Raw genomic sequence first — 15,964 nt, 5'->3', positions numbered from 1 at the left:
CTGACTCATAGTCTGTCTCAACTTCCCCGCTCTCTGCTGGGGAAGGAGAACCCGATACAGAGCTTCGGGATGCCGAAGCACCTGACGGCCCGGGCGACGCTGTGCGAATCTGGTTTCCACGCGTTTGTCTAGTGCGAGCATGGCCCCTACAGGCCGAAGGTTCCTGAGACCCTGAGGCCCTCTCCGAGACAGAAGGACTGCTGGCCCTGACTGCCGGGGTCTGAAGGGATTTGATTGCTTCAGTTAGGGACGCCATGGATTGCGACAAGGACGTGACCCATTCCGGCGGAGCTGCCCCAGCATCTGTTTGAGGGGCAGGAGCCGGAGAGATTGCTGGAGAGCTGGCAGGGGGGGGGGCACCTGGGCGCGTTCAAAGTCGCAGGCATCGCAGAGACTATTGCTCTGGGCGTGCAGGAATGCAGCACGACAAGCCACACAAACGGTATATAAGACCGTGTGAGTTTTAACCCTTCTAGACATAGTGATCTGTAAAAAGCTATACCCAGGGCCTGAGGCTGGGAAACAAATAATGCTTCTGCCAGCTGGAGGGCGAAGCACTTACCCCAGTCCTGTGTCCCCACGAATACCACAATGAGATGTGGAGCCAGAAAGAGCTCACCTTTATCCCCAGCAAGCCTCAGGAGGTGGGACCGCCATCATGCGGTGCGGCCTGTAGTAGGCCAGAAGCCGGGGCCTCAATTTCTCCATGAGCCAAAAGGAAACTGAAACCGGAAGTGGATGTGCCGGAGGGGGCGGGGCCTCACGGCGCGGTCTGCTGGGAGGAAGCCCAGGTCAGTACAACCCGGAAGTGTTTGTTGGAGGCCAGGCCGGAGCCTGAAGCCTCTTGAAGGCCGCGGCGCTGGCAATACCTGCCGCAGAAGCGGCGCCAGAAAAACCGCGGCGCCGGGCGCACCACACAGCCTCGGTGCATGATAATTATAGCAGGAGCAGCCGTACAGCGCCGCCGGAACACCGTCGCATAGAAAAAAACGCCCGAGGGACCAGGTAAATCAGCATCTTTTAAAGATGCCTTGTAAGGAGCCCCCCTTTTTTTTTTTTATTTCTCCACTCCCCTCCATACTGCCGCCCCGGCGTAAATCCAGCAGGGGGAGGCAAACGACGGTGCAGGCACCCTAGCTCGATTATCTGCCAGGATAAGGAGAGGAACCGCCTATCACCCCATCTATCAACGCAGCAGAGCAGAGGTGTAGAAATAGGGGGAACACACGGACATCACAGGGCACCTGTACAGCCCAGGGTCTAAATACCTCAGGGTGGTCAGGGCCAAGTCCGGTAAGGGATCCCACGTCGCGGGAAAGGATACGAGGAGAAACTCGCACGTGCTTGCCCGTTGTTGGTTTGGGGAGATCGGACCCTCAAAAAGGTCCATCGCCCCCTCAATCCATAGGAAGTGATGAAGAACCAGGGACCAAAAGATCCGGGACCCAGAGGTGTGCCTCCTTGAGACACTAAGCATGAACTGGAGTCGTCAGTAGCCAGTGTCAGGGTGCTTACGACGGAGGAGGAGCTAACTTTTTTTCAAGTTTACTTAGTGTCAGCCTCCTGGCGGCAGAAGCATACACCCACAGTCCTGGGTCCCCCAATGAGGCGAAGGAGAAAGAAAAAGACTGAAACGCCAGAATTACTAAGAGTAATAAGAAGCATACCCCAATATGGTATCAGTAAAAATGAAAGGTCAAGGAGCAAAAAATAATCCCTAACAGCCCCATATCCCGAAAAATTGAAAAACATTACGATTCTCAAAAAACAGCGGCATGAGAATTTTTTTCTTTTTTACACAAAGTTAAAGAAACAGAACTATACAAGTTTTGTATCTGCATAAATGAACTAACCTCCAATAATATTGCAAAGACAGTTTTACAGTGTAGTGGTAAAAAAAAAAAAAATTGTGGAACTGCACTTTTTTGTAATTTCAATGCACTTGTAACTTTATTCCCGGTTTACAGTGCTTCACATTATAAAATGAGTAGGATCATTAAAAAGTACAACTTGTCCGCAAAACCAGCCCTCATATGGTTGGTTACATGGACGTAAAAATAAAGTTGTAGTTCATGGAAGTCTGGGAGGGAAAAGAAAGAAAAAAAGGAAAATAAACCAGTCAGGAAAGGGTTAAGAAAAAAGCTTTCTTGGAGCCTGATGATATACGGTAAGTAAGCGGGTTAACAGGTTCATCCTAAGATTATTACCTAACCCAGCAGAAAGGACCTGTGCGCAATGATCAAAAACTTTCTTATTAAGGGGGTTGTCCACTGCTATGACATCCCGTCTTGATCAAAATGTTTGGCCCCCACTAAATAATAAAGCTTATACTTATATGCTGATTGGGCGCCGACGTCACATATCACAACAACAGCACAGGCAACTGAGTGCCAGCAACGTGGGAATGACCGACACGGATGGCAAGAAAAGGCTTTATTAAAATATTTTATCAAGCCAAAGCGAGGGTATGAGAAGAAGTTGTCCAAGTAGTGGACAACTTCTTTAAGATCGAATACTGAAATTTGATCCAGTGATGTAATCATGGTCCCCAGCTGTTAATCGCCAATTCAGAAGAAGAATGTGGAGGGCGAGAGTGCATTAATAACGGTCTCCGATTTTGCGATGTTAATTATAAAGATGCACAAGACTAACCTTTCAACTCTGAGAATAGATTTGGGAGAGACTATGGAGTTTAGTAACGAGCGATAAATCAATCTGCTCAAGTAGTCATTTTTTGTGCGGGGGGCTCCTTACAGGCCTGAAATGATGTCACCTTCGATTCTTTGAACCTACAGAATATTAGGCTATCGGACTTTAACCCCTTAAGAACTAGGGGTGTTTCCATTTTTTGCTCCCCTTCTTCCCGCGGCCATAAATTTTTTATTTATGTTTTTTGCGGGATGAGTTGTACTTTTGAATGGCATCATTGATTTTACCATATCATGTAATGGATAACGGAAAAAAAAATTCAAATGTGGTGAAATTGCAAAAAAAAGTGCAAGTCCACAATAGTTTTTTGGATTTTTTTTTTTACCATGTTCACTAAATGCTAAAACTGTCATTATGATTGTCCAGGTCACTACGAATTCATAGACATCAAATATGCATAGGTTCTTTTTTATTAAAGTGGTGAAAATAAATTCTAAAGTTTGCAAAAAAAAAAAAAAGTTGTCAATTTCCAAGACCCGTAGCAACTCCATTTTTTGGGACCTGGGGCGAAGTGAGGGCTTAATTTTTGCGCACCAATCTGACGTTTTTATTGATTCATTTTGGTGTGTATACAATCTTTTGACCGCCCGTTATTGCATTTTATTGTGATGTTGCAGCGACCAAAATTCTGGCCTTTCGATTTTTTTTTTACTACATCGTTTACGGATTGGATTCATTATTTTTATATACAGAGTAGGCGACTGAACGCGGAGATACCAAATACGAGCATATTTGAGATATATATATATATATATATATATATATATATATATATATATATATATATATATTTACTGTACACCGCACTGAATTGCCGGCTTTTCGCTAGAACGTCGCTGCATATTTCTCGCAAGTCACACTGTTGGTCCGTGTGTAATCCGTATTTTTCTTGCCCCCATAGACTTTCATTGGTGTATTTCTTGCGCAATATGGTGACAAACGCAGCATGCTACGGTTTACTACGGCCGTAGAAGACCGTATAATACGGATCAGTGAAATATGGCAGATAGGAGCTGGGCCATAGAGAATCATTGTACCGTATGCAATCCGTATTTTCTGCACCTCTCATACATCTGTAAAACTCTCTAGTGTGAGGCCGGCCTAAGGGTGTCATAAGGGGGGGGGGGGTTAATTACTTTTTTTTTATGTTGATCACTGTGATGGACCCTAATGAACAAATAGGAAAAAATTCTCGGTGGGCGCACTGCGCATGTGCCCGCCATTTTCTCCTGGAAGAAGTCGGCGGCCTGGGAGACTTCACAACGGCAGGTAGGGACAGCAGACGTACTGGCGGGATTGATCGGGGGACCCTATTTCTCTCTCCTCTGCTGTGCTATCACGTCAGAGGAGAGAGAAATTAAATGGAAACTGTCTTTTTTTTCTCTTTTTGCAACCGCCGATCGCAACACCGGGGTCAGTAAAAACTGACCTAAACCATGTTCTTTGGGGTCTCAGCTACCTCTGGTAGCCGAGACCCTGGTGAAATTCCATTGTAGATAAACTTGGCACACACGTGGTCAAATGAAAGTGAGGACGAGCGGTGGTAGCCGCGTCCAGCACAGCACAGCACTGGCACCCAGTGTAGCCGGCTATTTATAGCTGCTCCAGCCACAAGCAGAGGGATTAATCTCCTATTAGTACATCAATCTATGAATATACTCTAAGAGAGGTACTTTGATGAAGGTCTAACCTAAGACCGAAACGTCAATATTATATGTACTCTCTTTCAATTAAATCTCACTTTCATTTGACCACGTGTGTGCCAAGTTTATCTACAACATAAGTACGGTTTGGGCACCTACTTGTGCACCACAACTTATAGTAGTGCCTACGGCTATCTTCCACCTGGAGAAATTCCGATGCTAGGGGGAGCTATACACTTAAACCACAGCGTCGTTAAAAAGCGGCGCTGTTGTTTAAGTACCCTTAACTGCCACAGTTAAAAGGCATATCGGCGGTCGTTAAAGGGTTAAACTTGAATAACCGTCTAATCCATTTTACAGTAGAAAAAAAAAAAACACAACTGCACTTCCCCGTTAAATATTACATAAACGTTAACCCCTTTATCCTCGAACCTATTTTCACCCTTATGACCAGGCCAAATTTGACAATTCTGACCAGTGTCACTTTATGAGGCAATAACCCTGGAACACTAACGGATCCCACTTATTCTGAGGTTGTTTTTTTGAGACATATTGTTCTTCATGATGGTGGTAACATTTGTTCGATGTGACTGCCATTTTATTTTACAATTTTCAAACCTTCCAATGTAATGCCCTTAACCCAGAGAGAGTTATGTCACACAAAATAGTTAATAAATAACATTTCTCACATGTCTACTTTGTATAAGCACAATTTATGAAATATAATTTTTGGCTAGGAAGTTAATAAATTTAAAGTTGACCAGCAATTAAATATTTTACCAACAAAATTTACAAAAAAAATTTTTTTTTTTTTTTTTTTTTAGGGACATCACATTTGAAATGACTTTGAGGGGGTCTATATGACAGAAAATACCCAAAAGTAATAATGATATTATTATTAATAATAATAATAATAATAATAATAAGTGACACCTTTCTGAAAACTGCACCCCTCAAGTTGCTCAAAACCATATTCAAGACGTTTATTAACCCTTCAGGTGCTTCACAGGAATTGATATGACAGAATGATCAGTTTGGTCTATGCATTTTTCTATTGCCTTTAACAATAATCTATTTCAGCAATTTTTTAGCAAAAGAAAAAAACTTTTTGAAACCCATTTCACCAGGAATAAACATGAATATTTAGCTCATGCTACACGAAGATTACCTTAGTAGATTTTTGTGATCAATGAGAACTTGTAAGTAATCAGCCATTTTCTTTTGCATCAATGAAAGGTGCAACCAAGCTCTGCCTCTACCGATAGAAGTCCTTAAAAACAAGAAATAAACTTGATATCAACTAAGAATTATTCACATCTAACAAGTTTGAAAATTCATAGGCCCAATTTTGGCGTAAAACTCTGAAATTTTGCAACTTGTTGCCGTTTTTACACCAGTTCCACAAAGCTGTCATTTTTCTAAAAGTTAAGAGGATATCGGATAGCAGAGTACGGCCAACATGTTCATCATAATTTACTCATCCTACCAGATAATGAAATAGTCCTAACCCGAGACCCGGGGTATTGGACATAGGAGCTACCTCCCAAAAAATTCCCACAATCTTCACACTTTTCCCCTAATGAATCTACCATACGGGAGAGGAAACGCATAGGGAAGTTTACATGGCAATGGTGGGTACAACTTACTAGCCCAACTTGGGGACTGCCCAAGTCAGGGAGGGAGCACCACAGGGGCATGACTGGGGTAGTATAGAAACTCTTCTCCCCCCCCCCCCCATTCAACATATACAGATGCTCCCGTGAAGGAAACTACATATTTGGTGAGATAAAACCATTTTTTTATGGATTACTGGTTTACATGAGCACATTTTGCACTTTATCACTTTGTCTTGTTGAGTATTATCCAGGGTGGATAAAAATCAATGTTGTTTTTTTTTTTTTTAAATCAAAAAAAAAAAAAAAAAAAAATTCGGATTTTTTTGATTTTAATTGGATTTTTTTGATTTAAATCGGATTTTTTTCAATAAACTGCTTTTTGAGGAAAATATTTTACCATCCGTGAGGAAAATGTATATCATAAGTTAGTTTTCTTGCTAGCCTGCGTGGGCTAAGCCCCCCTTCTTGGAGTGATGCTGCAACAGTTTGTAGCTTCAAGTTCCTTCCCTTTCACTCAGCCAAGAGCTGCTTTGCCAATGTATGGGGGAAGAGAGGTTTTATTGCCGAAAGGAATTTACGACTAGGCTCAAATCTCCTCTAGCAGAGAACTGTTTAAAATTTTCCAGAAATCCATGAGAGTCTTTGTTCTGTTATTGTAAGATATTAGGCAAACAATTTAAGCTAGAAATAGGAAAAATATATATTCTTTACACCCCTCGGTGGATCTATTCACCACGTAAAAGCTGAGCTTCTAGCTCCATCTAGTAAAGAAGTAGGGTTTTCTCTGTAAATATGTATCCCAGATAGGACATATTTGATCTCATTAGAATGCTCACGTTAATCCGAGATGAATGATGGGTTTGTTAGGACTATAACATGTTTTGTAGCGGAGTTATTGAAATTAGATATAGATTAGAAAAAATGAGTTAACTGAAGAGGTAGGAGGGACGAGGTGATCCAACCCCTTTCTGGGATGTTACAGGCTTAAGCTATAACTGTCTGCACACATCCCCAGCTTCTTTCTTGTCCTTTTTTCCTGGAAGAGCTGAGTACATCCCATGAGCTGGGACGTATGGAAAACTGCCCTAGCCTGGGTGCCTGCCATGCTTTGAACATGTGAGTGTTAACTTTTCTCCTTTATTCCCTTTATGTTATAATTACCCGTGTACATATTTGCAATTGTCTCATTTGTAATATCTTTATAAAATATTTTTGATAAAGCACTGCCTAATTTTTTATGGGATATAATATTTAATATTAGTTCGTTCTCCTGTTCTAAACCATACCCTAAGTCTTCTGAAGGGAAATACACTACTGTTACTGTTGTGTTAGCTTCGGACCCGTTTAATCGAAGCTGGTGGCGGCGATACCGTGTGCAGACTGTTGAGTGATGCTGTAGCGACTGCAGCGTTGATAATTATTGTTTCTGCTTGAGTGGGAGTAGTTATCGCGTCGCTGCAGCGTGCCCAATAGCCAGTACATAGCAGGCAGCCTGTCTGGCGACTAATTACCCTAGGTGCAGTACCTAATCTGACCTGAGAGTAAGGGGGGCGCCAGAGAGCTGCAAGTGTTAAGTGGAACTGTAAGCGGGATATACATAAATCCCTGCAGTTCGTGGTATATAGAAAAGCAGTGGGATACCTAAAATAAGCCCCTGCGGTAAACTAAGAGGTCAATAGCCTTGTGTGTGGTTTTTCATCACATCGTGGAGTGGAGGGATAACTAAGATAAGCCACCCTGCACATGTGATAGCCGTCTGTTGGCCTAAAGTCACCTCAATCCGTGACGTAGGGGTGACGGTCACGGTGTGAATCCTAACAAATTGGCGGCAGCGGTCAGGGGATTCGTGACACCATCCAAAGGTTCTTCCATCATGAGATAAAGCTGAGTTGTTTAACTCAGTAGAATAAAGGCTGTATATGTGTAACATTCACAATGCCATGCTCTTCCAGAGGTTTCTGTAGGATTAGTGGGCAGTTTCTCTCCTATATTATCACAGACGCTCGCTTTACTTACGCAGTTCTCAAAACTGAATTTGACTCCGCAGAGGTCCCAGCCTCTTCTTCACGGCAAAAATGTTACAACATGAACAGAGTTGAGAAAAAGACCTTAATCCTATTGTTCTACAAACCTATGAATACAGAATCAACCCCTTCAGTGCCAAGTCCAAGAAGTTAGACAATATGTTTCTGATTGTTTGGAGTGGAATAGATCTGCACAACACAAGAAGAATGTGAATCTAAGTGTGAGGAGGAGGAAGGGCAAGCAGAAAAGAAAATGAAAGTGAAACTTTGAGCACAATACTGCAGCATAGCCACAGACAGACCAGTCTGGATCTGTTTGTGTGTACGATCTGAGGTTTATTACATTCTTTCCTTATAATGGCAGCAGGCCGTAAAAGAGACCCAGTTTGGGAATATTTTAATGAAGCTCCTTCACCTATCGGTAAGGCAGGCATGCATGCAAAATGCAAACGATGCAACAAAGAGATGCAAGGCCTGGTGGCGCGAATGAGGCAACATCATGAGAAGTGCGGTGATGAAGATGACTCATCTTCATCACCGCACTTCTCATGATGTATTGTGCTCAAAGTTTCACTTTCATTTTCTTGTCTGCTTGCCCTTCCTCCTCCTCACACTTAGATTCACATTCTTCTTGTGTTGTGCAGATCTATTCCACTCCAAACAATCAGAAACATATTGTCTAACTTCTTGGACTTGGCACTGAAGGGGTTGATTCTGTATTCATAGGTTTGTAGAACAATAGGATTAAGGTCTTTTTCTCAACTCTGTTCATGTTGTAACATTTTTGCCGTGAAGAAGAGGCTGGAACCTCTGCGGAGTCAAATTCAGTTAAGTAGAAACTTTGATTTAAATCACTGATTTAAATCAAGTCTTACTGACTAGTGATTTAAATCGTGATTTAAATCAGTCAGATTTAAATCAAATCCACCCTGGTATTATCCATTGGTCTTTTAGATACTTATTATTAAAAGTTATGTTTTATTCTATGGAAGGTGTTTCTCTTGGCAAGTTTGGACATTTATACTCAGAGGACATATAGGGGTATTGATAAGGAATACACCCTTTTTGTTGGCTTATTTCATCATAATTTACTCCACAAAGTTAGGGTAAATTACATCAGAAATGTGCTGCAGTAACTGAGTGTAGTACATTTCTTGAGGTGGACAAACATCATCTGAAAAATGAGCCAAATTCTTTAAAGGGAACCTGTCATCTTATTTTTCGCATATAAGCTGCAGACACCGCCATTAGGGGCTTATCTACAGTATTCTGTAATGCTGTAGATAAGTCCCCGATGTAGACCAAACCAAATAGCCTCAAAAGTATCGAGGACCGTGATCAACCACAAATTCTGTAAACTAGCAACAAAAGTCCCCCAACACAGTGTAAAGAATCAATAATGTCTTTATTGAAAATACAAATTTTAAAATGTTTTAAGGAGATAAGAGCAAATTGAAAAATCAGGATGGAAAGAAACATACATTGGACGGAACACATATGAAGACAGTATCCTGGGTATAAATATACCACGTGTATTACATCCAAGATAAAGAATTTAATATCATTCGCTTGAGGCACAGTTTAATATTGCATATAGGTAAATACAAAGTAAAGCGCATAGTGCTCATAGCCAAAAGAGTCTCAAGACAGATGTAAAATACCGTATATACTCGAGTATAAGCCGAGATTTTCAGCCCAAATTTTGGGGCTGAAAGTGCCCCTCTGGGCTTATACTCGAGTCACGGTCTGTGGCAGGGTCGGCGGGTGAGGGGGGGGGGGGGGGGAGAGAGGTCTGAGGCATACTTACCTAGTCCTGACGCTCCCCCTGCCCGTCACACTGTTTTCGGGTGCCGCAGCTCTACCCCTGTACAGCGGTCACGTGGGACCGCTCATTAAACTTATGAATATGGACTCCACTCCCATAGGGGTGGAGCCGCATATTCATTTCTCTAATCAGCGGTAACGGTGACCACTGATAGAGGAAGAAGCTGCGGCACCATGAGACCAGCTGTCCGGGGGAAAGAGCCAGGGACGCCGGGACCAGGTAAGTATGTCATATTTTCCTGTCCACAATCCACACGCCGGGCGCCGCTCCATCTTCCCGGCGTCACTCCGCTCTGACTGTTCAGGTCAGAGGGCGCGATGACGCATATAGTGTGCGCGGCGCCCTATTCCTGATCAGTCAATGTGGAGAGATGCCGGGACCGGACGCTGGGGAGCTGCAAGCAAGAGAGGTGAGTATGTGGTTTTTTTTTTATTGCAGCAGCAGCATTATATATGGCACAGATTTATGTGGAGCATCTATGGGGCCAAACTGAACGGTGCAGAGCATTCTATATGGGGCAGCTATATAATGAGCATCTATGGGGCCAAACTGAACGGTGCAGAGCATATAGGGCACAGATTTATGTGGAGCATCTATGGGGCCAAACTGAACGGTGCAAAGTATATATAGCACAGCTTTATAAGGAGCATCTATGGGGCCATAATGAACGGTGCAGAGCATATATGGCACAGCTTTATAAGGAGCATCTATGGGGCAATAATGAACGGTGCAGAGCATATATGGCACAGCTTTATAAGGAGCATCTATGGGGCCATAATGAACGGTGCAGAGCATATATGGCACAGCTTTATAAGGAGCATCTATGGGGCCATAATGAACGGTGCAGAGCATATATGGCACAGCTTTATAAGGAGCATCTATGGGGCCATAATGAACGGTGCAGAGCATATATGGCACAGCTTTATAAGGAGCATCTATGGGGCCATAATGAACGGTGCAGAGCATATATGGCACAGCTTTATAAGGAGCATCTATGGGGCCATAATGAACGGTGCAGAGTATATATAGCACAGCTTTATAAGGAGCATCTATGGGGCCATAATGAATGGTGCAGAGCATATATGGCACAGCTTTATAAGGAGCATCTATGGGGCCATAATGAACGGTGCAGAGCATATATGGCACAGCTTTATATGGAGCATCTATGGGGCCATAATGAACGGTGCAGAGCATTGTATATGGGGCACAGCTTTATAAGGAGCATCTATGGGGCCATAATGAACGGTGCAGAGCATATATGGCACAGCTTTATATGGAGCATCTATGGGGCCATAATGAACGGTGCAGAGAATTGTATATGGGGCACAGCTTTATATGGAGCATCTATGGGGCCATAATGAATGGTGCAGAGCATTGTATATGGCACAGCTATATATGGATAATCTATGGGGCAATAATGAATGGTATGGAGCATCTATTTTTATTTTTGAAATTCACCGGTAGCTGCTGCATTTTCCACCCTAGGCTTATACTCGAGTCAATAAGTTTTCCCAGTTTTTTGTGGCAAAATTAGGGGGACGGTCGGCTTATCCTCGAGTATATACGGTACTTAATACATCACACTCATCTATCTGGGAGTTCCTCCCTCCATGATTGGCCTCAGGAAAAAACGCGTAATGGAGTATAAAGTGCATAATCCCCTAAGGGCAATCAGGGACAGTGTCATGTATATCAAAGATCAAGGGAACTAATTAGAGTAGCAAAGGTAAAGACCACAGATAAATATAAATACCAAGAGTTGAGTTCCGTCCAACGTACCCATTGACGTGCGTTTCGATGGCAAGGTCTTCCTCAGAAGGGGTGCAGCGCCTCCCATCTTCATCGGATGACGTCCTCTTCTTTGCATCCTGTCGCGGTTCCGGCGCAGGCGTTCTGATTTGCCCTGTTAAGGGAGATCGAAGTACTGCAGTGCGCAGGCGCCGGGAAAGCTTAGAGAGGCCCAGTGCCTGAACACTGCAGTACTTTACTCTGACCTCAACAGGGCAAATCAGTACGCCTGCGCTGGAGCCATGACATGAAGCAAGGAGGACGACGACATCGTATGAAGATAGGAGGCATCGAACCCGGACCGCACTGGACCGCCCCTGGGTGAGTAGAATATAACTTGTTTTTCTTATCTTTCAGTGGGGGAGGGGGAGCGGCAAGAGTCACATCATACTCACCTGCTCCCGGTGTAGTCTCTGCACTTCCCTGCTTCTCAGATGATCTCCGGCGCCCGCAGCTCTTCCTGTGTTCAGCGGTCACATGGTACCGCTCATTAAAGTAATGAATATGGACGTGACTCCACTCCCATAGGCATGGAGTGCATATTCATTACTTTAATGAGCGGTACCATGTGACCGCTGAACACAGGAACAAGCTGCCGGCACACGCCAGAGACCATGGGAGAAGCAAGGACATACAGAGAGATCACGCCAGGAGGCTGTGAGTATGATGGGGGAGGGTAAGCCATATGATATTCACCTATCCCCGTTCCACCGCTGGGCTCTGTCTTCCGCATCCTCTGGCTGTGATGTTCAGGTTAAAGGGCGCGATGACATGGTTAGTGCGCACCCTCTGCCTGAACAGTCACTGCAGAGACACGGAAGACACAGCGGCGCGCGGTGGTGGAATGAGGACAGATGAATATCGCAAGAGCTGGTGTCCTGAGCAAGCAGCGACTCCGGCACCTGGCCCCCATAGCGCACTAGTGACCACGCCTGCTCAGGACTCCGGCACCAGATCCCCAGCGACAAGAGGGGAATGTTTTTTTTTGTTTGTTTTTTGTTTTTTTTATTCGCAGCAGCATACGGGGCATATTATTCTATGGGGGCCATCAACCTTTGTGCAGCATTATATGGGGCATAATATTCCATGGAGGATCTTGTGGGGCAATCATTAACCTTTTATGCAGCATTACCGTATATACTAGAGTATAAGCCGACCCGAGTATAAGCCAACCCCCCTAATTTTGCAACAAAAACATGGGAAAACTTATTGACTCAAGTATAAGCCTAGGGTGGAAAATGCAGCAGTTACCGGTAAATGTCAAAAATAAAAATACGGTAGGATACCAATAAAAGTAAAATTAATTGAGACATCAGTAGGTTAAGTGTTTTTGAATATCCATATTGAATCAGGAGCCCCATATGACGCTCCATACTGTTCATTATGGCCCCATAAGATGCTCCATACAAAATAGGCCTCATGTAATGCTCCATACAGTTCATTATGGCCCCATAAGATGCTCCATTTACAAATATGCCCCATATAATGCTCCATGCAGTTCTTTATGGCCCCATAAGATGTCCCATATAATGCACCATTCAGTTCTTTATGGCCCCATAGATGCCCCATATAATGCTCCATGCAGTTCTTTATGGCCCCATAGATGACCCATATAATGCTCCATGCAGTTCATTATGTCCCCATAGATGCTCCATATAATGCTCCATGCAGTTCTTTATGGCCCCATAGATGCTCCATATAATGCTCCATGCAGTTATGGCCCCATAGATGCTCCATATATAATGCCCCATATAATGCTCCATGCAGTTATTGCCAAATATAATGTTCCATGCAGTTCTTTATGGCCCCATAGACGCTCCATATAGCATTGTGCCACACGTAATGCTGTTGCTGCACTAAATAAAAAAATTTACATACTCACCTCTCGTCGCTGCCCACTGCTCCTCAGCGTCCCGTCTCTCCGGACTGACTGCTCAGGCAAAGGGCGGCGCGCACACTAATACATCATCACGCCCTCTGACCTGAACAGTCACTGCAGAGGACGCGGAAGACGAGGCGGCGGTGGAACGCGGAAAGGTGAATATGACATACTCACCTGCTCCCGGCGCGGTCCCCGCATGTCCCACGTCTCCGGCGCCCGCAGCTTCTTCCTGTAGTGAGCGGCACATGGTACCGCTCATTACAGTAATGAATATGCGGGTCCACCCCTATGGGAGTGGAGTCCATAGTCATAACTTTAATGAGCGGTACCAGTGACCGCTGAATAGAGGAAGAAGCTGCCGCGCCCGAAGGCAGTGGGACATGCGGGGACCGCGCCAGGAGCGCTGGGAGCAGGTGAGTATGTGTCAGGCATCGCTCCCCCTCACCCGCTGCCCCCCCCCCCCCCGCCTTCCATGACTTGAGTATAAGCCGAGAGGAGCACTTTCAGCCCATTTTTTTGGGCTGAAAATCTCGGCTTATACTCGAGTATATACGGTATATGGGGCATATTTTAATATGGAGCATCTTATGGGGCCCATAATGCTCCATAAAGTTCATGATATGGGGCTCCTGATTCAATATGGATATTCAAAAACACTTAACCTACTGATGTCTCAATTAATTTTACTTTTATTGGTATCTATTTTTATTTTTGAAATTTACCAGTAGCTGCTGCAATTCCCACTCTAGCCTTATACTCGAGTCATTAAGTTTTCCCAGTTTTTTGTGGCAAAATTAGGGGTCTCGGATTATACTCAAGTCAGCTTAAACTTGAGTATATTCGGTATATACTAAAGATGGAGTCACACTAAACGTATGAAAAAAAAAATAAAATCGATCCGAGTCTCACTGCCGAGAGTCAAGAGTACAATCCGATTTTTCACATTTAGCATCAGCTTTACGTCCGATTGCAATGCGATTTTAACATGAGCTTTTACATAGAGCGATTCTGTCATTTACACATCATTTTCAAAGGAAACATTCTTCAAATATTAGACAGAAGTAGACGAAAAGACAGCAATTCATCTGTAAAATCACAGCATGACAGGTTAGAATAGATATATACACATAGAATAGATATAAAGATGTCACTAACATATCAATACAGTATATATCAATCTATCTCATTCTTAAAAGTTCACATACCCCAGCAGAATTTTTGTTTTCTTGGCCTTTTTTTCAGAGAATATGAATTATAACACCAAAACTTTTTCTCCACTCATGGTTAGTGGTTGGGTGAAGTCATTTATTGTCAAACTACTGTGGTTTCGCTTTTTAAATCATAATGACAGCCCAAAACATCCAAATGACCCTGACCAAAAGTTTACATGCATCATTTCCCCCTTTAACATCAATGGCAGCTTTAAGTCTTTTGTGGTAGTTGTGGATGAGATTCTTTATTTTCTCAGATGGTAAAGTTGCCCACTTTTCTTAGCAAAAAGCCTCCAGTTCCTGTAAATTCCTCGACTGTCTAACATGAACTGCGCGCGTGAGATCTCCCCAGAGTGGCACAATGATATTGAGGTCAGGAGACTGAGATGTCCACTCCAGAACCTTCACTTTGTTCTGCTGTGGCTGGTTTTGGATCGTTGTCATATTGGAACATCCAAATACGTGCCATGCGCAGCTTCCAGGCTGATGAGTGCAAATTTGCCTCCAGTATTTTTTGCGGACAACGTGCTGAATTCATCTTTCCTTCAACTTTAACCAAGTTTCCTGTGCCTTTGCAGCTCACACAACTCCAAAACATCGATTCACCTCTGTGCTTTACAGTAGGAATGGTGTTCCTATCATCATAGGCTTTGTTTACCTCTCTCCAAATGTAAAGTTTATGGTTTAGGCCAACACCACCCTGCAACCCTGGACACTTGCCAGAGCTTTTTAGTGATGTTATTGTGCCAGGGTTCCCTATTGAAACGTCGCACTCTGCCATGAACGAGAGGGGCGACCGTGTAAATAGCTGATGCAAGAGTGGCATTGTAGAAAGCAGCAGCACCGTCTGTAGTGGAGTGAGGATATGGATGCCAGTGGTAGGATAGAGTCACAGTGTGTGGGTGTCTTTGTGTGCGAGGTTTCTCCGGGGGTGCGCATGTTGCTGGACATGGGTGACAGTGGAGGAGGACAGGGATGAGAATGTGAGTAGATGGTGGTCAGATAGAGGAAGAGGGGAGGTGGTGAGGTTAGATAGAGAACAGAGATGGGTGAAGACCAGGTCTAGTGTACGTCCGTCTGTGTGGGTGGCTGCGGAGGACCACTAAGTCCGAAAGATGAAGTAAGAGACAGAAGTTTGGAGGCTGTTGACTGAAGGGTATCACTGGGCATGTTAAAGTCACCCATGATGATAGTGGAAATGTCAGTGGAAAGAAAGTGAAGAAGCCAGGTAGAGAACTGGTCAATAAAAGGCAGTGGCCGAGCCCA

At 43.9% G+C, this 15,964-nt stretch overlaps 1 protein-coding gene across 7 annotated transcripts in view; it reads right to left on the bottom strand.

Annotated features, from left to right (window-relative positions):
* The window catches only part of RUFY1 (RUN and FYVE domain containing 1), a 377,731-nt gene that overhangs the window by 318,204 nt on the left and 43,563 nt on the right, over window positions 1-15,964 (bottom strand). For all 7 annotated transcript variants that reach the window (XM_069763888.1, XM_069763887.1, XM_069763891.1 and 4 more), the window contains exon 4: window positions 5,521-5,622. In XM_069763888.1, coding sequence (XP_069619989.1) covers window positions 5,521-5,622 — 102 coding nt within the window. The remainder of the gene's footprint in view (window positions 1-5,520; window positions 5,623-15,964) is intronic.

The sequence above is a fragment of the Ranitomeya imitator genome, chromosome 4 (assembly GCF_032444005.1).
Source record: "Ranitomeya imitator isolate aRanImi1 chromosome 4, aRanImi1.pri, whole genome shotgun sequence".
NCBI lineage: Eukaryota > Metazoa > Chordata > Amphibia > Anura > Dendrobatidae > Ranitomeya > Ranitomeya imitator.
Note: the sequence above shows the minus strand (reverse complement) of the source record. Positions and strands in the feature narration are given on the sequence as shown.